Source organism: Manis pentadactyla, chromosome 13 (genome assembly GCF_030020395.1).
Source record: "Manis pentadactyla isolate mManPen7 chromosome 13, mManPen7.hap1, whole genome shotgun sequence".
NCBI classification, from domain to species: Eukaryota; Metazoa; Chordata; class Mammalia; order Pholidota; family Manidae; genus Manis; species Manis pentadactyla.
This window is the reverse complement of record NC_080031.1, coordinates 59,421,363-59,443,294: the sequence shown is the minus strand read 5'-3', so window position 1 is coordinate 59,443,294 and position 21,932 is coordinate 59,421,363. Positions and strand designations below refer to the sequence as shown.

The 21,932-nt window shown below is 55.0% G+C and overlaps 1 protein-coding gene across 2 annotated transcripts in view; it reads right to left on the bottom strand.

Annotated features, from left to right (window-relative positions):
- Positions 1 to 20,722, bottom strand: part of ADAMTS2 (ADAM metallopeptidase with thrombospondin type 1 motif 2) — a 233,869-nt gene extending 213,147 nt beyond the window's left edge. Inside the window, exons 1-2 of one of the 2 annotated variants that reach the window (XM_036892594.2) lie at positions 20,459 to 20,722; positions 19,059 to 19,456 (exon numbers count right to left, since the gene is read on the bottom strand). In XM_036892594.2, the coding sequence (XP_036748489.2) occupies positions 19,059 to 19,456; positions 20,459 to 20,576 (516 nt within the window). In that variant the 5' untranslated portion in view covers positions 20,577 to 20,722. Of the gene's footprint in view, positions 1 to 19,058; positions 19,457 to 19,789; positions 20,194 to 20,458 lie in introns of those variants that run through there. The other variant, XM_036892595.2, reaches the window with a different exon arrangement.
- Between the last annotated feature and the right edge of the window lie 1,210 nt (positions 20,723 to 21,932).

The following is a 21,932-nucleotide window of genomic DNA, read 5'->3' as shown; positions in this document are numbered from 1 at the left end:
CATATGAATTATACCTCAGTAAAGCTATTACAAAAAAAGACATGATGATGATAAAAAATAAAAAACACATTGTCTTGCCAATGGGTTTCAGCCCCGGGCAAGTTTGCTATGGATTCAATGTGACCAATGAAATTGACAGCAAAACGTTCTCAGTGTGAAACGGTTATACCAAACTTTATTTCCAGGTGGCACGTCAGTCACTAGAATCCCATTCACTCAGAGCAAGTCTGCACGCAGCAAGCCAGTCTCTGCCTCTAGGCCCCTCTGTCCGCACAGCCACCCTCTGGGCCTCTGTCCGCACTGCCACCACTCCAGCCTCTGCTCTGCTCTCTTGCAGCCTTGCAGCCCTGCCACCGTGTCATGCCCAGAGCACTGGGTGGGGCTCTTTATAGTCAACAGCCATGTATTGCCCACAGGTGTGCAGTGAGCTAGTCAACCAGGGCCAGGTGAGAATCCTGGCCACAGGAACTCTCATTTTATCCACACACATGCACAGCTATATGTATAAATTTTTTTCAATGTTAAGTTTTATTTCAATGGAATTTGTATCTTTGTATTTTAAGATATGCATTAAAAAGCATTATTCTGATAAAGTGTCAATGGGCCTCAGAAGACTGCCAAGAAGTTTCATGACTCAGAAGGGGTGAGGAGGAGGCAGGCCAGCAGTTGTGTTACCTACCATGACAGCAGCAGGGAAGGCCTCCTGAAAGAGGCATGGTGAGAAAAGTCCCCTGAGCACATGGGGTCCCCGGCACTTCAGACAAAGGCCCTGAGGTCCTCAGAGACCCTGACTCCGTCTACTCTGCTAATGCTACCCCAGGTGGGCCCACGGAGCCCCAGCTTCCTTGCCCAATCACACCTTTGACTGACTCATCCAGTTCCCTCATACCCTCAGATGGTTTTTAGGTGCAACTTGAGGCAAGACAATCTATCCCCTCCTGTCCTGTGCTTGCCCCAGGCCTGCAGGATGGAAGGGAGGGAGGATAAGATGAGGAGAATAAGCCAGAAATGCTGACAGGTCAGAAGAAAGCCTAAATGCTGGTCTCTGGGGGCCACTCCTTTACCCAGCGGGTAAAGGAGAGTCCCTGGACACACTCAGGGGTAGGGAGGGCATGACTGGTGGTCAGGGCTACGGAAATGGGAGGCAGGAGCAGGGAGGAGACAGGCAGCCGTCTGGGAGACAGCGAAGGCACTGGGGGCCCACTGCTCCCCAGCCAGCACCAGCAGGCTTCCCTCTGGGCACCCAGCCCTCCCTGTCCCAGTCCTAATGCTTCAGACGACAGACTCTATCCCAGAGTCAGTGGCCATGTGACTAAGTCCAGCCAATCAAAGCTCTGCTCTCTGCTCTGGCCACAGTGATTCACTCAAAGCTTGGCACATGACCCCTTGGAGCCAGGTGGCAGTCTTGGGACCAGGCCTGGTCAGTGAGAGCCCTGCTTCCTGCCCTGGCCAGTGATTTACTGAAGCTGGGCACAGGACTCGGCCTGAGCCCTCAAAACCATCCTCAGGGCTCTGGCCAACACCCCAGGAAAAAGGAAGGTCTCTCTGCTGGGCAGGGAGCTGGGGCCGGGGGAGCCCAAAGCCCCTCACTGGGGAGAGCCTGCTGAGACCACACCAAGGAGGAGGGAGGTGTAGCACAAACAGGGCAAGAGGTCTGAGCATCCCCTTTGGGCCCAAGGTAGTCTGCCCCGGGTTTCTGTCATTACAAAGGCAGGAGTCTGGACCTGGGGGTGACCTTCCAGAGAGGGCAGGGTGGCAGGCACCAGCTGCGCTGGTGTTGGTGAAAGCACAGGGCCAAGGCCCCAGCAGCCTCTCAGCCACACCCTCCAGCCTCTGGGGCCAGTGGGACACGTGCTCCCTCCTGCCAGGCCAGTGGCTCCGGATAACTCTTCACCTACAAAGGCTGCTCCTACATCTAGTAGAGTCCACCTGCCTCCCAGGCCTGCATTTCCCCTCCCCAGCCTGCCAACCATCAAGACTCTCTTCTCTCCTTCCGGGCTGGAAATCTCATCCACATCCTGGCTACTGTGTTCAGGGCAGGAGGATCCAATGGAAGGAACTGCACTCACCTGTGCATGCACATGCTTGGGTGTGTGCGTGCACATGTGCGCATGTGCGTGCGTGTGCACATGCACGTGTGCATGCATCTGTGTGTGTATGTGTGCATGTGTGGACCCTCCAGCCCTGGCAGCTGCCCCAGGAATGCTGCATTGGCAAGAAGAGAAGAGGCTCCTGGGCCTCAGCCCTTGTCCTGATGGGCTCTCAGTGATGTCAGCGGCTCTTGGCCTCATCCAGTAAACATCTGTTCTCCTTATTCTGACCTAGGAATTCCATTTCAGAGCAGTCACGCCTCATCTGGCAACATGTCCCAGGCTGCTTCTGGCCTGGGGTGGGGAGAACATCCTACCCTCCAGTGGGCCTGCCCCAGCCCAGCCTCCGTACTCCCCACAGCAGGCCCAGAACTGATGAATATCTGCACTGCGCTTCTTACCTCTCCAAGTACATTCACACCCTGGATCCTCCCAGCACGGCAGGAGGAAAGTATTACCCAGTAGTAACAAGGGCTATTGGATACTAAGTGCCGGCCACGGCCTTCACTCATGAAATCCTTTTAATAACTCACCAGAGTAGTTACTGCCCTCAGCTTGTACCTTTCACAGGTGAGTAACCAGAGGCTGGGCAAGCAAGGGAAGGAGGCCAAATCAAACACTCTGTGGAGTGGGACCTTGTCTGACTGACCTCAGGGCCTTTCAGAAAGACCAGGATAAACCGAAATCATGAGAAGGAGGGAGGAAGAAGGGGAGGGAGAAATGACCGGCTCCAGAGCCCCAGCAGCATCCACGTCAACACGAGGCAACGGCCCAGCTGCTGACACAGGGACCATGCAAGACAGAAAAGCGAGTGAGGCGGGCAGTCTGTCGGGGAGCAGGGGAGACCCCGGCACCCAGAGCTGCAGGACCCCCTGGAGGGCTCTGCCCCCCACCCCCCCATCAGCTCCAGCCTGCCGGAATGCAGGCCTTGCAGCTCTCCCAGGTTCTCAAGAGAAACTGGAAATCTGGAGCTTTGTGAGAAATTTGTTAAACACTGGGAAGGCCAAACAAAACTCATCTGTGGGTGGACATGGCGTGTGGCCCGCTGGCTTGCAAACTCCGCCCTGCACAATGAGAACACTGAAGTTCAGAAGTTACTTCACTGGTAAGGGGCAAGGCAGGGCTTCCACTGGGGCTCTGAAGTCTGCATTCATTCCGAGTTTCAGGTTATACAACTGGATCTACCTGCCAGTCTTTTCTTGAAAATGTCTCACTGAACCACATTCCCAGCTGAAACTCAGGATGGTCTTCCAAAGACAGCTATTTTCCTGCCAGCCAGCCCTGCAAACAATACTGCTCTGGGTATACTGCTCCCCAGCTGCAGGGGATGCCCAACAGGCTGCAGAGCTGAGAGAGGCCCCTGATCTAATGGGGGCCCACCCCCTACTCGTCCCAGACAAAACCACCACGTAGCCACATCCTGAGCTCCCTGCTCTGCTTGGTGCAACAGACCAGGGAAAGAAGGGCCACTCTGCCGCGGGTGAGCAGACGCAGGGGCCCCACGCACACCAACCCCTCATGGGCTCTGCCGTCAGCAGTATTCACAGAAGGGCGACAGGACGTGGCTCCTGTCTCTCTCCCATGGCGGCAGACAAGACGCTTTGATGACACGGTTGTAGCTCCCACGCACAGTTACTAACATTCAGTTTTACACTCTAACCAATGTGATAAGCCATAAAATGAACAACAATTGAAAAAGAAGAAAAAAATATGAATTACAGAAGATGACTGCACACTTAGAAAATCCTACACACACACACACACACACACACACACACACACACACACACACAGAAAAGAATCCACAAAAAACAGAACAAAATAATAACACAGAAGTGCATGCAAATACCTAGATGGGAAATAAATATAGAAATGTGCATTTCTGGACTGCAAGGTTGGGAAATATCCAATCAAGAGATTTGATTTCAAGGGTGTTCTGTGTTTGATTATCTGTGTGGTGCACTCATGCTGCTGTGATAATGTAAGACTGATTTTGCTGAAGCACAAGAGGAAGATGCCATCCCTGGAAACAATGATGAAGAGCAGGTGGAACTGGGCGGGGCTTGGGTTTGCAGGTCATGGATGGAGGTCAGCCGTTTTAGCTGCTGTTGTGCAGAGACACACGTAACTTGTACTAACAGGCTGTTTGTAGCTCCATTTTCTCTTTGGGGATGAAAGCTTCTAAACTCTGAGAACATCATCAATTTGGAACAAGTAGGTCCCAGGTATTCTGAGCAAGTGGTCATTTATTATGTTCTAGATTTTAAATGTTCCTAGATATTTATAATAACCTACTATAAAATATAATAGAAAAGATCCTATTCACAATGGCAATAAAATTCTAAAACTCTTAGTAATACACCTACTGGGATATATTTTTGAAATCAATATTGTTATTTCCCTGAGAAGTTTAAACATCATGAAGATGTCATTCACTTGTTCAGCAAGGATTTGCTTAGGCCCTGCTCCAAGCTGGACTATTTTAAGCATGCAATATCACCCAAAATAAAGATCCTCTTATGTTATTACTTAGGATCATCACAAAAATAGCCAAATCTTTTTTTGAGTTATGATGGTGATAGCTTCCTTATAAGATATTAGACCATATCTTTCAGCAACAGTAGTTAAAGAGCCTAGCAGTGGAGCAAACAGAACAGAGGCCAGAAATAAACCAGATCGTGTCCGTGAACTTGGTAAATGAGGGAATACACCTCCCAGAGTCATAAGGAAAGGGTGAATTGGTAAATGAACAGTGCTGACCCAGAGAAGCAGTTTAGAAAAAATAAACTTAAAACCAACACCTCAGAGAGTACAGGAAACACATCTCACTTGAATTAAAGGAGTTAAATCAAAAATCAAAACAATCAAAACATACAGTGGAGCACTTATTTGAAAGTCCACGTACGTCGGACAGCCTGAGTAAGCAGAAGAAATCAATAGGAGAGTCCTGGCAGAGTTGAGCAGAGGAAAGGAAATTCAGCAAGGTGAACAGAAATGTGTCCAAGCCAACAAAGGGTTAATTCTGGCCCCAAGGAGGACCAGTCAGCCTCAGGAGAGGAGAAGGGTGGGGAGAGGGGTAGCAACCCCCAGTTATCACAGAAATACAACTTTCAGCAGCAATAGGGTCACACCCACAGCCATATAATTAGCCCAAAGCAATGCCCGGGACTTGGGGGCCCAGGCCAGCCCAGCCCCGACAGCTCTGCACACCCACAAGTGCACAGGAAGCAGAGAAACCTGCAGGACTGTGGACGAAGGCTGCAAGGACCCTGCACCCCAGCAGCCCATCAGGCCCGGTGCCTGCCCCCACCAGCGCACCCAGTCCCTGAGTACCCACCTGGGCTACCAGAGGCCAGCCTCTGCGGCCAGCAGCCTCCCTGGCTTGAGTTCTTGTGCCAAATCATGAGGACCCAGAGGTCCTCAAAGAGAAGGAAGCAGCAACTCTGGTGACCTTGACAGTGGGGACAGAAGCCCGGCACACCCTTCCCACCCCTCCAGTATCTGCAGTTCTCCACCCAGCACTGACCACCCTCTGCCCTCCACTCCATCCCCTTCCAGATGCTGAGCAAAGGCTGGCCTCATTTGCCCTCTTGTCCGGGTGCCCTTGTGAAGGCGGGATCCCCACCTTCACATACTCCCAGGGCAGCCATGGGGCACAGCACAGACTGTTCGGAGCAGCTGCCCCAGTAAGGACACAGAAAACATGGGCTGGGCCCACACAGCCAACAGAGAGGACGGCACCCAAAGGCCAAGTCACCCTGTGAGGTGGGGGCTGCTCCAGCAGAGCAGGGGCACGGCCTGGACCTCCTTTACTGGAAAGTGCACCAAGAACTCAGCAGCCAAGGAGAGGAGAGACTCTCTTCCCCCTCCGGCAGTTAACCCTGCTTGCGAGGGTGGTGGGTGCGTACCTCTGAGGACCACAAAGATTTCCTCTGGGGCTCCAGTTGCAATGGAAGGAGCCTGGGCTCTGGGCTCCATGTGGTCTGGGGTAGGTCCCTCCCCTTCGGAAACCCACCTTCCGCCCCATACAGAGAGTGTGCCTGCTGGCAGTAGGGGCTTGTGAGTGTCCCAAGAGGTGATGTGTAAATAGGAATGTGCAGGCACAGCCTGGGGCAGAGTGTGCCCAAGGGAGAGCCAGGAAGTGTCACCCAGGAGTTCTGGTTGACAAAGGGTGGGGGGTGCTTCTCACCCTGGGAAAGAAGGGGAGGGCACAGGAGGGGGAGGAAGGAGGGAGAGAAAAGAGAGAGAAGGGAGAAGAGGGGAGGAGAGGAGAGAGGAAAGGAAGAAGGGAGGAAGAAAGGGACAGCCGTCTATGGGGCTGCATTTGGGGGCTAAACACAGGCCTTCCTCTGTCCGCTGAGCTGGAACCCTCCTCACTCCGCATGTGTGGGTCTCAGACAAGCCTCTCTGGGTTAGGACAAGCCACTCAGCCCTCAGCTCAGGGTGAGTACTCAGCCAGCCAGCAGCGCAGAGAGAAGAAGGGAGGTCGGGGGCATCAGGGAGGTCTGAGGAGGACACCACCCTGCTCCACCCTGCCCGACAGGGTCTGCAGGATCAGTGCCCACTGCCTGGACAGCCAGCCCCAGGGATGGCCATGCAAGTGGCTGTCCTCCCTCTGCTGGGCCCCAAATTTCCAGGCAGAGAGGGTCAGGAGCCAACACTGCAGAGGCAGCTTCCCTGGTCCCAGGCAGCCTGGAGGCCTGGCCGTCCCTCTTGGCCATTGTCTCCTTCTACCCCAACCCTCTGGGACATTCTTTCGGACAAAGGCCAGCCTTACTCGCCTTCACTCCCTCAAGGACACAAGGCCCCCAAGGCAGGTGGCATCTCAGCTAGGGAAACTGAGGATCACAGGCCAGGACGTAGAGACCCAGAGCGAAGCTGGTTCTGCCCGACCTCACACTCCTGACCTTCGTCTGTGTGGGCGAGTGCCCATCTGCTGTGCACAAGACTCTTCCATGTGGCCCTTGAAAAATACCAACCCCCAGGTCCCACCCACATTGGATAAATCAGAATCTCTCAGGGTGGGGCCTAGGTACAGACATTGTTCAAAGGTGCCCAGACCCCATGCCCACCTGCAGGCAGACAGATAACACTGCGGAGAGTGATTATGTTCTCTGCACCAAGGGCCACAGGTTTCCTCTAAGGGCGCAATAGACTTTGTTTGGAAACAGACCTTCTAGAAGCCTGTGGGCATGAGAGAGCCAGGCAGACGCAGGAGGCCAGTGTGGGCAAGTACCAATAACTCAGCAAGGGGGGAGGCAGTCTGCTGTAGACTCAGAAGGGTTCAGGACGCCCACCCCAGAGAAACTGGAAGTTGAGAGAGACCTTCATGGAGAAGAGGAGAACCTGGTGTGTCGAGGTGGCAATTCCCCCACACATGGGCTAAGACCCAGCCCTTGCTTTACTGGCTGGCACTTGTGTGGCTGGGTGGTGCGACCTCCCCGACCTTCCTCCGCAACTCCCCACGACCCACAAATGCTGCCTGTGGGTGCGCCTGACAGCTGTAGATGTGGGCTGGCTTGCATTTGGGGGCCACAAGCAGGCAACAAAGGGGATCCAGCAGCAGTCTCGAGGCCCTGGTCAGCAGGGACAGCCCCTGGGGCGGGCAACACCTTTGGCTTGGGGGTGGGGAGGAGGGGTGTTAAACCCACTTCATCTAGCTTTCAGCAGCTCTGCTGATAAAAATGGGATCTGAGAAAGCTAGAATTCAAAGGATATTGGCTTCACATGAAATCCATCTTAGTCTATGAGTAAGCATTATATTTTATTAAGCAGAGAAACGCCAGGGGCGTTCCCATCAGAGTCAGGCGCAGACGCAGAGGCACAAAGCCACTGCTGTTACCTAATATTACTCTGAAGGTTCTAGATGGTGCAGACTGGAAACGAGCCTCCAAAATTATCATCGTTTGCAGACTGTACAACTGTATACCTAGAACTCAAGGGAATCTGCAAAGATATATTTGAATTAATGAGTATAATCAAGCAGCTTGATAAAAGATAATTATATAAAAATCAATAGCCTCCCTGTATACCAATGATAGATGGAAATGATTCAATTCACAGCAGCAAAAATAAAAAATCCTTGAAATAACCCTGATTTCAAACAATGGGTGACCTGTATAAAAAATGCATAATACTTTACTGAGCAACATCAAAGCAGAATGAAATCAATCAAAAAACACACACCATGTTCCTGGTAAATACTGTAAATTAATGTCAATTCCTCCTTTAATTGGTTTCTAAGTTTAATTTAACGTCAATCAAGTTCACAAGGGATGTTTTTAACCTGACAAAACAATCCTAAAATTCAATTGAAAGAATAAACAGATGTGACCAGCCAAGAAAATTTTGCAAAAGAGTAACAGCAAAATAAGAAATATTCAGCCACGATGTTTCAAAGCAGCATTACCCAACAGACATGTCATGCGAGCTGCACAAGTAGCCTTGTTAAAAAAAATGGTGAAATTAATTTGAGCCATATATTTTACTTTACCCAATATATCTAAAATATTATTTCAATCTGTAATCAACACTTTAAAATTATCAATGAGATATTTTCTATTCCTGTTCTTTTTTGTACTAAGTCTCTGGAGTCTGGTGTGCACACTACTTTATATTCAGATCACCTCATAATCCAGACCAGTCACATTTCAAACAGTCAACAGCCTCCCATGGCCCACAGCTACCGTAGTGAACAGCACAACTGTAAAGTAGCTAATAATTTAGATATCAGACTTTTAAGGCTCTAACAATGAACACAGCTTAGGTATGAGAACAGACTGACAGAAAAATAGAATCTATCTGTGATTTCAGTTAACCCGAGGTTTCATTCACAACTGATTAGAGATAGTATATGACATAATCCTGTTAAACATATATACATATTCACAGCTCCTGAGCCACTTTTTATCCTACCTTGAGAAGCTCTGGCCAGACAGGCCACTAGTGAGCCTTAGGCCAACCTTGCATGAAACATAAATACACCTCATTCACCATGTGGTTCCAATCCCTGCTTTCTAAGGTGAGATGTCCAGGTTCAAAGAGGAATTCTTGGACATTCTGCCCAGAGCTAGCAAGGGCTAGCCCCTCCGGTATGAACAGTCCAGTCTTTGCCGCTGCTCTGTTTCTCCAGCACGGCAACTGCACGCAAGCTCTCAGATAGGGCCCTGAATCACGTGTAACATCATCATAATCATAAAACTGCACGTCCAGGACTCTAAGACACAAAGGTGTCACGTTTACCATCTTTGAACCTGGGATGAAACCAATGGGTCCTATCCGCGCCTGGGGGCAGCAGCCATGGGTTGGCTGGCATTGCCTGGCATGTACTGACTCGGTGGTATGGTTTCATGTTGCCATGGCTTCGTTTGAGCTATTGTGGGGTCAGCACTTCCTGGGCTGAGACCCCTTGCCACCCAAAGTGTCTTTAGAAAGTCACTGTGATGGCCAAAAATCGTGGTGTGTGAAGAAAGGCACAGAGACAAAGGAGGAGGTAGCTTTGGCATCAGTGAGGTACATGCCTGGAGGAAGGACAGAACCCCAGACTTTGCCAGAGAGGAAGACACCCAGCAGCAGGTGAAGGCGGTTATGCAAGGAGGCAAAGCCAGCAAGGCGGGAGCCTGGCCCTGGCTCAGACTACCTAAGGGTGGGTGGCTGCTGCCTATGCCACAGGGCACTGCAGCCAAGGAGCTGGGCGCAGTTCCCCTGGGACCATCCCCTCCTTCTCCAGGTGCTCTCTGTATAATTGATGACACCTTAGAGCCAATGAAAGGCAGAAATGTCAACATGTCCCAAACCTCAGGCCAAGGCTAAGTGCTTGTCATGTGCCCATCCTTCCAGTGCCCACTGAGGTGGGTGTGAATAGATCCGCCTTCACAAGTCAAGGAACTGAGGTTCCTGAGGCCCTTTTGCAGGCGGCCCAGCTGCACAGGGCAGAGGCGACTGCGTGACGCAGCAGCCTCGGCCCACATGAAGTCCACAGCTCACAGTGGAAATCACTAGGGGGTCAGGGGAGTTGAGGGGGGGAATCGCGGAGCCTGCCTGGCCTCTCTGTCCTGCCCAGGCCTCAGTCCTGGCCACCAGGGTTTCCTCTGTGTTTGAGCAGACGCTGTGCACACCACTCCGCAGGCCCCGGAGTGGACGTGCAGTGTAATTGAAATTCATGCACAAGCCTGAGGAGCCGCTCCAGGCTTGGTAATACCTTCTCCATATTAATGGCAGCACTGCAGACCCAGTGGACAGTTGACATTTAATATGAAACATACGCAGCAGAGCGAGAGGCTCCTCCCTGGGCTCCCCCATTTCAGCGTGCCTGCTGTGTGGGGAGTGCAAGGTGACACCAAGATTCTAGGAGGTGGGGTCTTCCTCTCCCCTCTGTGAGTCCATCAGACTTCAGTCCCCTCCCCTTCAGGAAACCCTGGCCAAGAACACACAACCACACGTGCACACTGACATACATGGATGCACACACACTCACTCAAATGCACACACTCCCATGTGCTCATAACAAGGACATACATAAGTGTCACACTCAAATATGCAAGCACATATATGTATACCCACACGGACACATTTACATATGCACACATTCCAGTGCATAGGTGCACAAATGTGCACATAGATTCCCATACACCCAACAGCCCCAGGAACCACAAGGCTGCCTGAGCAGGGAAGGGCAGTGAGATAATGAAGGATGTCCCTGCCTGCCAGTACAGACTCAGGGTCCCAGGAGGGCCCCATGCACACTTTCCCCTATGGGTCTCAGAAAGCATAGTGGGGAGACTCAGGCCATAGCTCAGGCCACCACACAGCAAAACCAGCCTCAACAATGAGCAGAGGCACCAGACCATGGGGGGTGTCCCCGAGGCTCAAGGCAGATGAGTTCCTCAGTGACATCTCTGTTCACACTGGCTGTGGCACTCGTGGTTTTCACAGCAGGCCTGCGTGAGGACCTAGTATTCCCCACCTCTCTGCTGACCCTTGGTGTCACTCCCCACTCATTAAGTGCTGGAGCCACGGGAGAACGGGCTACCAAGGCTGGCCATAGGGCGGGAGTCTGAAGTCTGACAACTGAATGAGCATCATTGGTACACGCCATAAGCACTGGCAGACACAGCCACACCGTGGAGGCAGGGCATGGGGCGGAACTGTGGCAGGGGATGGCCCCAGGAAAGATGGCCTCCCTGGGCTCAGGCTCAGAGACTGGTGACCAGCTGTGCTGGCCGTCATGAGGGGCCCAGATGGCCACCACTGTGCTTTTCCCTAGGGGACGTCTCCAAGGGGTGAGGCGACCCCACGCAGGGAGGGAGGGCCTCACAGATCTGAGTAACCCACAAGAGCCTTGCTTTCCTTATCTGTAAAACGGGGACAACAGTGGCTGGCTCAGAGGACTGCTGGGATTGGCCACATGCACAGCAGAGTTGGCCGGTGTGGGCACTGATCCTCTGACCACCTCCTCTGGAGGGGTGGTACCGGCTGCTGGGAGTCCTTGGGCCGGGGCATAGTCCCTGCACAGCTGCTCTTCAGCCCCACACCAGGCCAGGAGCACATGACTCAGGCTACAGCCAATCAGCACATGGCATTCCTGGGACACAATGATTGGTTGTGGAAAGGTCCCATGACATACGCCCCTCCAATCAGTGTGAAGCTCTAGACTGTGACCAGGACCCGCCAAAATAGACTTCCTTCTGCACAGGCTGTCCCTGGGGGTGTGAGGGGTATGGGACAGCTTCCCCCACTGGTCCCCCAGGGAAGAGAGCCACATGGGAGGAGGGGAGACACGAGCGGGGTTCAAGGGACACCATCTCACCCCTGAATTACCCACCCAACCCCAGAAGTGCTCAGATGCCTTTTTTTTTTTTTTAACTGTAGTAAAATACACTCAACATAAATTTCCCATCCTAAGCATGTTTAAGTGTGCAGTTCAGTGGCATTAATTACATTCACATTGTTGTGCAACCATCCATCTCCAGAACTCTTCATCTTGTAAAAGTGACTCTGAGCCCATTGAACACTAACTCCCCACTCCTGCCTCTCCAGCCCCTGGCAACCACTTTACCACCTGCCTCTGTGATTTGACCCCTCTCAGTGCCATCAGATGCCTTACTCAATGAAGCCAGATGAGCCTGGGTTTCAGACCACACATGTGCCTACACATTCTGAGGGGCCAACATGGGGGCAGACTGCGGTTCTACCTCCAGCACAAACCCCTGTCAAGCGCGCCTTCGTTGTGACAGCCGCCAGCAGGGAGATCCCCTAGGAAGCACCTTCCTCCCACCAAGTCGCCGCCAGGGAGCAGTGGTGGCGAGACCAGCCAGGAGGTTGTGCATGCCCCAGAAGGCTACATGGAGTGGCCATGAGGAAGTAAGACTAGGCTGTCAGCGAGTTCCCAGGACAGCACCTGCCAGCAGGCAGCCGCCCTGGCCAGTCTAACCATCCTGCTTGCCAGCACAGCTCCAAACACTTCCACACCCACCTCTGGAGGCCCATCCGGGGACCTCAGGGCCCACACAGGGTTTTCACACTGGACTTTTTTGCCTGCGTGATGTCAACAGACTCAGAAATGCAGCTTCTCTGAAGAAGCATCAGAGGGCCCAGCAGCAAGGAGCCCACACTCCTGAGAAGCAGCAATCTGTCAAGCGAAGTGCAGCACAGGATCTCCAGGGCCCCCACCTCTCCCTTGACCAGCTCTGTCCCTTTGCTTGTGTCTGGTCCCCATCTGGCTCCTAAGACACCTAGAGTTGCCCTGGAAGGGTCCCACTTTGCACCTAAACGATGCTGGTAGCAGGAAGATTTGTCCAGGATCATATAGCAACTTGCCAGAGTCTAACCCAAGGTCTCTCACTCCTTCCATGTACAGGCCCAGAGGGGCTTCCATCCCTTCCTTAGTTTGATTTAGACCAAGGGTTTTGAACTTGGGTTTCAAACTGAACCCCAATGTGGGAGCAGGAGAACAGTGCAAAACCCCACGTGTGCACAAGTGTTTTCCTATGGAAAAGGAGGCAGAGCTTTCAGCCATTCTCCCAGGGACCGGTCCCACTGAGCGTGAACTTTCAGGAGTCAGTAACAGAGCAAGTGAGGACAGTCAGGACAGCCCTGGGCACTGTGGGACACAAGGTCTCAGGGGCAAGTCCCTGACCCTTCCCTACATAGGCTTCCAACCCTCACTTCCAAGAATTCTTCTCCAGAGCTGGGCCCAGAAGACATAGCCCGGTATAAGCCATTCATGACCAGGAAGTTGGGGTGCAATATGGCATGTGAATATCCAGATGGCTTCCTGGATGAAGTGCCATTTAGCTGAGACCAACAGAGTGAGCCAGCAGAGAGGGAGGGATTAAGAGGGTCCAGACAAGGGCACAGCCTGTGCAAAGGCCCTGAGCTGGGAATGTCCAGCATTGAAGGAATTGAAAGCTCAGTGTAGCTGGAGCACAGGCATAGTGGGGGGGCATAGGAGCAGATGAGGCTGGAGACCACTGGGTCAGGTCATGGGGGTCTTGAACGACCGACCTGTGGGTTTGGACTTGTTTTTTCTGGGTTTGGATTTTTTAAGGATAATAAGAACCATTGAAAGGTCTTAACCATTGAAAGGAGTGACATGATTTAATGTGTGGTTTACAAAAATCAGTCTGGCTGCTGTTTAAAGAAAGAGTTGCTGGGGAGGGACCAATTAGGAACCGCTGAGGAACCCAGGAGTAAAAGACAGGGCTTGGAGTCAGGCATGGTGGCGAGATGGGAACTGGGATGAAGTCTGGAGATGTCTAGACAGTGGCTGGTTGGACATAGAGGCTGTAAAGAGGAAGGGGACAAGTGGTCCTGAGATTCTAGCCTGACTGAAGGGTAAAAGTGGAAAAACCCATGTGCCATTTAAGAAGCATGAAGTCACCCAGCAAAGGAGCCTTGGGGACAGCTGGGCAGGTAAATCTGGAGCCCAGGAAGAGATCCGGGCCAGACACGGGGGCCTGGAGTCTGGATGGAATATGGGGGCAACTGTTTTCAACTGCCCAGCACACTTATTCATCCCCTTGCTTTTATGATAAAAGCCCAACCCATTCCGCAGTTTGGGGATTTGATCATCACTCTCAACCACAAAGGTGGGCAAGAGACTCAGGCCAGGCCCATATCACAGTGATTGTTTTAAAGATGGGCCAGTAAGCTACGCAAAGCCCAGCAGCACCTTCTCCAGGACTCTGACAGGAACCATCCAGAAAGGAGTGTTCTCCGTTTCTGAAAGATGGCTACTGTGCAAGACAAGCCAGGAGCTGCCAGCGGCCCCCACACAGGAGGGCCATCCTAAGGTGGACACAGACAGCGCCACAGCTGACAGGCAGAGAGCATGTTATAAAACCAGTCAAGAGCCCCTGGAGCCAGCAATGCCTGAAGCTGACTGGAACTCCTTGGGACACCAAGGATAACCGGGCCCATGACAACCCTTGTCTGTCTCTTCCACTGTAGGCTGGTTTACACTGTTATTCACACTCAATGAGTCTTCAAGAACAAGAGTAGTAAGCCAGGGGAAGCTGAGGCCGCCCTGGGCAGCTGTGTAGAGAGCCAAGAGCAGGTGCCAGCAGCCGCCTGGGACCTGAGAAGCCCCTGCAGCCAAGGAACCCCAAAGTCCCCAGAGCCCCTCTTCAGTGTTCCTGAGACCCTTTCACTGCCCTCTAGGCAGTGCCAGGGCAGGGTGGGAGGAGGGGAAACCCTACAAAGGGCAGCTGCAAGGCCTGAGCTCCCTAGCCCCCAGTCCCCAGCCCGAGCCTACCATCCCTGCCCACCCACTCTGGCACCTGGGCCAGGCGGAGTCCTGTGTGGAGCCTTCTTAGGAAAAATGGAACTCATTTCAGTCCCTTGGGCCAGCAAATGACTTCTCTCTGTAGCCCTTAGTGACTCTTCATTCCCATCAAGACTGGACAAAGCAGGTGTCTGGCCAGGATGGCCCCCAGCAGGCATCCCTTGGGTCCCTCTGAACCTCAGCCCTACAATGGGGCTCACAGAGTCAGGCCCCCATGGCCATCACCCAGCACATAGTAGGGGCACAGTAAACTGTGACTTACTATTATTACTTTTTAGGCCAACAGGCTTCTCATTGATTGGGTTTTTCATGAACATATAAGAGTGATGTGAAATTAGCACACCTATCATGTGGCCCTAGAGGTACTAAAAAACTCCTCCATAGCAACGTGATATAACATAAATTCTTCATTAAGCATTATTTTCCCAGGAATTGTGACAAGTCGAACTTGAACCTTTCCCTGTGAATATTATGAACCACTTCTGTCTACTGGCTCTAGAAGATCCTGGAAACTCTATATTTACCAGCCATGTGGCGATAAAGTGCACAGCATGTCTCATGAAGCATGTCTTCATGTGGCATTTCTTGAGTCCCCAACTCCATCTGACTCCGTAAAATGTGCACCCTGGCAGGTCCATGGTCCCAATGTCATGTTAAGGGAGGGACAGCACCTCTCCTCCTACACTCTCCATTTATGGGGGGTCAACAAACCCCACGTCCTGATTCTCATGGGAGCACCCGACCTCAGCCTGGCCCAAGTGATAACCTGGAAGCAGCTGGAATTGTCAGAAAAAGATGTCATCCTGACACCGCTGGGGTCCCTTGCCTCACCACAGAGGGACTGCACCTTAGAACAAAGCCAACACTTGGGAAGATGGAAGCAAGAGACAGCAGGGGTCCTAATGACCCGGCAGAGTGTGGGGTCTAGCCATTACCATGACATGAGCTAATAACTTCCCATTTCTGTTTGGACAAATGTCAGTTTTCCGACACTTGTAGCTGAAAGGATCCTCAGCAATACAATGACATAAGAATCCCCTTGTGCTAAATAGATGAGGATAGTCTTGTCCACAGTAAACAAAGCAGCTACTGCTCTCCTTTAAAAAGGCAGAGCAACAAACTCAGGGCCAGGCAAGTAGACGAGCAGATGTGTGTGGCAGGCCAGGGGCAGGACAAAGGGACCAAAAGGGCCTGTGGCTCTGGGACGGGCATGCCCCACTAAGCGTGAGCTGGGAAACCACAGCTGCCTGCCATGCTCCGACTCCACGGCACCCCCACACGCCTTTCAGGAAGGCTGGTTCCAAGAGCCCTGTGGAGGTGGAGTTCCACAGTCCATCGGTGCGAGAAGGGCTGGTTACGCAGGAGGTTTCTCTATTACAGAATTTCTCAGAGGTCCCAGTGGGCCCCCTTGGATCTGCCAGGCTGAGCACAAAGTGCAGTGTTCCCCTGTTGTCCACTGAACCCCACGGGCTCAGAGCAACTTGTGCAATGCGCAGATTTCTCTTACCCAAATGGGGTGGTGGAGCTCTCCTTCCCAAAGAGAAGTCCAAGGCCCAGGAGCAGCAGCCTGGGAGCTTCAAGGAAATGCAGAACCTTGGGCCACAGCCTAAATGCGCTGAATCAGAATCTGCACTTTAACAAGCCCCCCTGGAAATTTGTACACACACCACAACCTGATGCACCTACTTGGGTGTGTTTCCATATCTGTGAAGAAAGAGCAGGAGGTGCAGGGCAGGGGTGCTGTGTGGCCTGGTGGCTGAGGGCCTGGCTTGCTAGAAAGAGGAAATGCATTTATCCATGTAAAGCCTACTGAGAGGGAGTGCACAGGAATCATGGCTCCAGCTATCACATCTCAGTGTCCACCACCCAAACTTGGGAGCCCCACGGCAGAAGGGGCTGGACAGAACCAGGCCAGACTCCTGCCATCATAGGCCATAGGGTCTTGAGTGAGTCACTCAACCTCCCAGAGCCTCAGCTGCTCATCTGTAAAGCAGGGGTGAGGATCCCTCCCTGAAGGGTCTCTGTGAGAGGCATAGTATATAAAGAAAGCCCCAGGACCTTAGCAAGTAGGCCTATGACTGAAGCGCAGAGGGACTCAAAGGGTTAAAGAATTAATTGATGGATGGAAGGAAGGAAAGATGGAAGGAAGGGAGGAGGGAGGGAGGGAAGGAGGGAGGGAAGGAGAGGGAGAGAAGGAAACTCATAGGCTGCCCTACTGTTTCAAGGCCATTTCTGATTGACACCATTCAAGGCCACTCATGCAACCCACATCCCCTCTCCCAGCTTCGGCCTTCTTTCCGCTCTGGTCTCACATCTCTACCCATATGTGTCCAGTACACGTGACATATCACCATGCCTGTCCGGATCAGGTTGATGCACACCTGGCACCTGTGCACATGCTCTTCCCTCGGCTAGCATTGCCGGCCTGCAACTCATTCTTCAGACAGCCCGCCGAAGCATGCTCTCAAAACCCTGGCCACAGAGCCCCTCAGCCCCATCACTGCTCTGAGCATGTGAGCCCCAGGTGGGCAGTGGGCCAGCCACCTCTCTGACAAGCACAGCCAGCAAACGTACCAGGAGGTGCCAGCTGAACAAATGAACTGCCAAATGAACAAATGGGTGAAAGATACAGTGACGAAGTCTCCCTACACAGGAGTCCACCAAGAGAGGACATCCATGTCAACTCCCCCATCCCACCCCACCCCTGAGCAAATCCCCAGCACTCATTTCCTTTGATTTAGGAAATTCCAGCGTAACGTGAGACACACCTATGAGGTCCAGAACTTCCTTGGAGACAATGGGGATATAAAGGGCTGCACCATGTCACCCCAACTCCTCCAAGGACACTTACAGGTGTTTGCAATACGCCCAGGTTCTAACTAAATCTAGCCAAAGGCAGTGATTTTCCGAAGCAACAAGTGACATTTCCTGTGTCTCCATAAAAAGAACACCAGCGGTTGTGGAGCTCTGGTGTAATTGCTGGCTCTGCAGCTGGCAGGTCGAGTCTGAGGACGGGGACTCAGGAACCGGCAGGGCTGGGAGAACAGCCACTTGCTCAGAGCAGGAGTGCCCTAAACAGCAATTAGAGCAGAACCCACGGTGGGCGGCTTCAGATGTCTGGCCAACACAGCCAGCCTGACCACCACACACCCAATCCAAAATAGAAAACTGCAGTGGCTTCTGCCATGTGCCAGGCCCCCGGGCAGCCGGACAGAACACTGCCAATGTCAGCCTCTTCCCTGAGCATCGATCCAAGCTTCCTTCGAGGCCCCCTTCAGTCAAGCCATGGTCCCTCTGGGCCCCTGGAAACAGGAGAATTTACCAGGGCTCCAGTCACACTGGGTGGCCCAGACAGTCCCAGGAGGGGACTCAGTGTCTCTCCTGTCCTTCCAGGTCTGCCATGGGCACCAGAGCCTGCCTTTCCAAATGCTCCCCTTGGCTCAAATTAGAGAAAACCGACTTTTCAAATAACCAGCTGGAGTTCCACAGGAAACCACAGTATAAAAATCAGTGGCTCCCGGTCAGCCAGGGGGCAGAGGGATAACTGGGCATTTCAGCACCACTGGCTACAACCTGGGCTGGTGCCACCTGCACACACAAAAACAAGAAGACAGGCTGCCAGCACTCGTGCCCCCCACCCCCACCCCCCGGCACCGCCACACACACACACATCACCCACCCATGCTCAAATGCACAGGGTCACACTCAACAGACACTCCAACACACAAATGAGCAGAAACCTACAGATACACACATGCATAAGACACACAACAGCATGTTCATGTTCACACAGGTGCATAGGTACCCAGACACCAGTACATGCTGACATTCCAAAACACATGTGCAAATGGGCACACTCACAGGGATATGCACACACCTGGATGCAAGACAAGATCTGTGCCAGCAGGCAAGAGGGAGACCACACTCTACTATTCGAAAAGGGCTTGGAGACACTGGCCTCCCCCTGCACAAATCACCCCTCTCAGATCAGTCAAAATTTGCCTTTCTGCCAATCAATCCGTTCAGTCGGTGCCCCATGGTCCCTAAGCACACGGGTGCAGAAAAGGTCCTCCATGCAGGCCTTCCCTCCCAGGGGACTCCCGTGTAAGGGCAGTGGACAGAAAAACTTCTGGAGCCCAGGCAAAGCCAGTGAACAGACAGACACTAGGGAAGTGCGAACTCACCAGCCCGTCGCAGTTGCTGAGTGCCACAGAGGAGGCTTCAGCCAGGCCGGCCACGTCTCCGACGTAGAGGCAGGTCCCAAGCAGGGGTTCCACGCGGATGGCGCCTGAGTCGCCTTGCCACTCCATGGTGGCCCCAGGCGCCACGAGGCGGGCATTGGGTCGCAGCCGCAGGTGCAAGTCTCGGCCGAAGACCGTGACATTGTAGAAGAGGCGGCTGCCAGGGTCCTCCTCCTCGCTGCCTCCCAGTAAGCCCGGAGTCTGGGCTGGGGCGGCCCTCCGGGCCCGTACCCCCGCCTGGGCCGTCGCCGCCGACACCACGTGGGACACCAAGCGGCCCTGGGCGTCAGTGCGCACCGGCACCGCCAGGATGCGCTCCGCTCCGTGCCCCAGGGGCCCGCCTGCAACGGAAAGGGGCGTTAGATCCGCTGAGACCTCGGAGCCCCAGAGCCCCCCCACCGAGCCCCACACGCCCCCAGCCCCCGCCCCCACTGCGAAGGCAAGGGCATTCCCCCAGGCAGTCCCTAGAAACTAGCCTGCACCTCCCCGGCTGTCTTCCGACCGCGAAGGGGCGTTAACAGGGCTACCACTCGGAGCCCCGCTGCCTCCCGGGCCGTCCCGCTCTCGGACCCTGCCATCCAAGAGCTCTGGCCCCTGCCCCGTTCCGGCTTGGGGCTCCTCACAGTTCCCCCAGGGAAGGCCCCGTGAGAGCGTCCCCTGCCCCTTGAAACTACCGTCCTTGGCAGGACATGGGGCCGCTCCGAAACCATTCCAGGTTGGCCTCCTACCCATGCGCCTCTACCCCTCGGCGGCCCCCGCCGCCCGGCCTCGCCACTCTCCTCCGGAGCGGCAATGGCTCGGCTCCCCCGGGCACGGGCGGCCTGTCCTCCGTGTCCGGCTCTCGGTCAGCCCGCTGCCGGCCCCCCTGCCTGCACGCCCGAGGCAGGGAGGGGCGGCACAAGGTCCTTCGAACCTCTGGGGAGCCCCTCCGGGGAGCCCCAACCGGTCCTCAGGGCCCAAGGCAGCGCGCTAGGCACCCGGCTCCTCCCGAGCGTCCCCGGACGCGAGCCCGGGAGCCGCCTCGCCCTGGCTCCCCAGGACCCGCCGGGGCTGGCGCTGCGCTCTCCGCCGCGGGGCTTGCCCAGCCCTCCGTCTCCACGCTCGGCATCCCGGGAGCCGCGAGTGCTCCGAGGCTCCCCCGGCCCCAGGCGCCTGGGTGCGCCGCGGGGCGCCCCCTGTGCGACCAACGCGGCCCCGAAGTTGGCCAACTTGGCCCCGGGCGGGGCGCGCAGAGTTTGCCCAAGTCCGAGCGGACGCCGCCAGGGGAGGGGGCGGCGGGGCATGCGGGCACGCGGGGCAGGGTCGGCGACCGGGGTTGCGGGGCAGGGCCGGGCCGCACCTACCTGGGGGGTCGGCGGCGGCTGCGAGCCGGGCGGCGGGCGGCGGCGGCAGGAGCGGCGAGAGCAAGAGCAGCAGCGCGGGGCAGAGCAGGCGGCGGGCGGCTCCAGCCGGCGGATCCATGGCAGCCGGGCCGCAGCCGGGGCCCCGCACTCGCAGCCGGCGCGAAAGTTCCCCGCGCGCCGCCCAGCCCACATCTGGGGGCAGCTGGAGCCGCCCGCAGCTGCAGCACCGCAGGGCGCGGGGCGGAGGAGGCGAGGCGCGGGGCGGAGGGCGGGGAGCGCGAGGGGAGGCGGGGAGAGGGAAGGAGCGAGCGAGGGAGGCGGGCGGGAGGGAGACGGCGAGCGAGGGGGAGGCGGGGACGGCGGGCGCCTCAGCCTGCGGTGACCCGGCGCTTCTTGGCGCGGCCGCCGCCGCCGCCGCTGCGGTTCCCTGCTCGCAGCGAAGCAGAGACACCCGGAGGCGGCGGCAGAGAAGCGCCCCGGGCCGGGCCGGGGGAAGCCCATCGCCGGCCGCCCTGCGCGCGCCCCGCGCCAGCGCGGAGCACCCTCTTGGAGGAGCGGCGCCCTCCAGAGCGAGCAGCCCCATGCAGGGAGTCTCGGCGGCGCCCCGGATCCCAACCGTCAGCCCCGGGGCGGAAGGGGCCGCCTCACCCTCTCTGTGCGCCCTGGGGCAGAACTGGCGGGCGCGGGAATGGGTGGGGAGATAGGACCCCAGAGGTCCGAGGACGCCTTTATAGGCGAGTTCATGCACTGCCGGGGCCACCCCAAAGACCAACTTTTACCCTTATAGAGATAGGCAAGGTTCCCTCGGTCCCCAACTCCTGCCTGCCTGAAGTCCCTGTCCCCCTTATTGCAGCCTCGGAGCACAGCCTCCTCCACCCAGACCTGGGCCCGCTCTCCTAGAGCTCAGGCGGGCTGCCGCCCTCACCATCCTGAATCCCTCGAGGACATTCTAGCCTCCCGGCCTTTTCACTGCCCAGACCCTGCCTGCAATAGCCTCTTTTACTCTACACCCCTTTTCCAAGACATCCTTCTCCAACCTGGAGTATGTTTGCTTTCAAAGCTCATCCACAGTTGGAATCCCTCCTCTCTAGTGGGGCCCTGACCCTCCCATTGCCCAAAGTCACAGTCTTACCCGGCCTTTTGTCCCCCTGCACAATGATCTTCTCACTGCCTCCAGGAAACCCTCTTCTAGGCATGTATCTGTGGAGCATCTCTGCTATGTGATCTCAGGCTTCTGCCTCACTTCCTCAGAGGGGACACCTGTCCCTTTGGACCTTCTCATTCACCCTGCGCCAGGCCTGTGTGGCGAGGGCCTTGGGGTTGGCTCTGGTCAGGCAGGGCCTGGTGACTCCGGCCCCTCCCTGCCCACCAGGAGGGCCCAGTCTTATGGGGAAACACATGACTTACACAGTTCCCTCTAGCTGTGATTTCCTATCCTCCATTCCGTCATTTTCAGGACCTGGGTGTGAGGGCT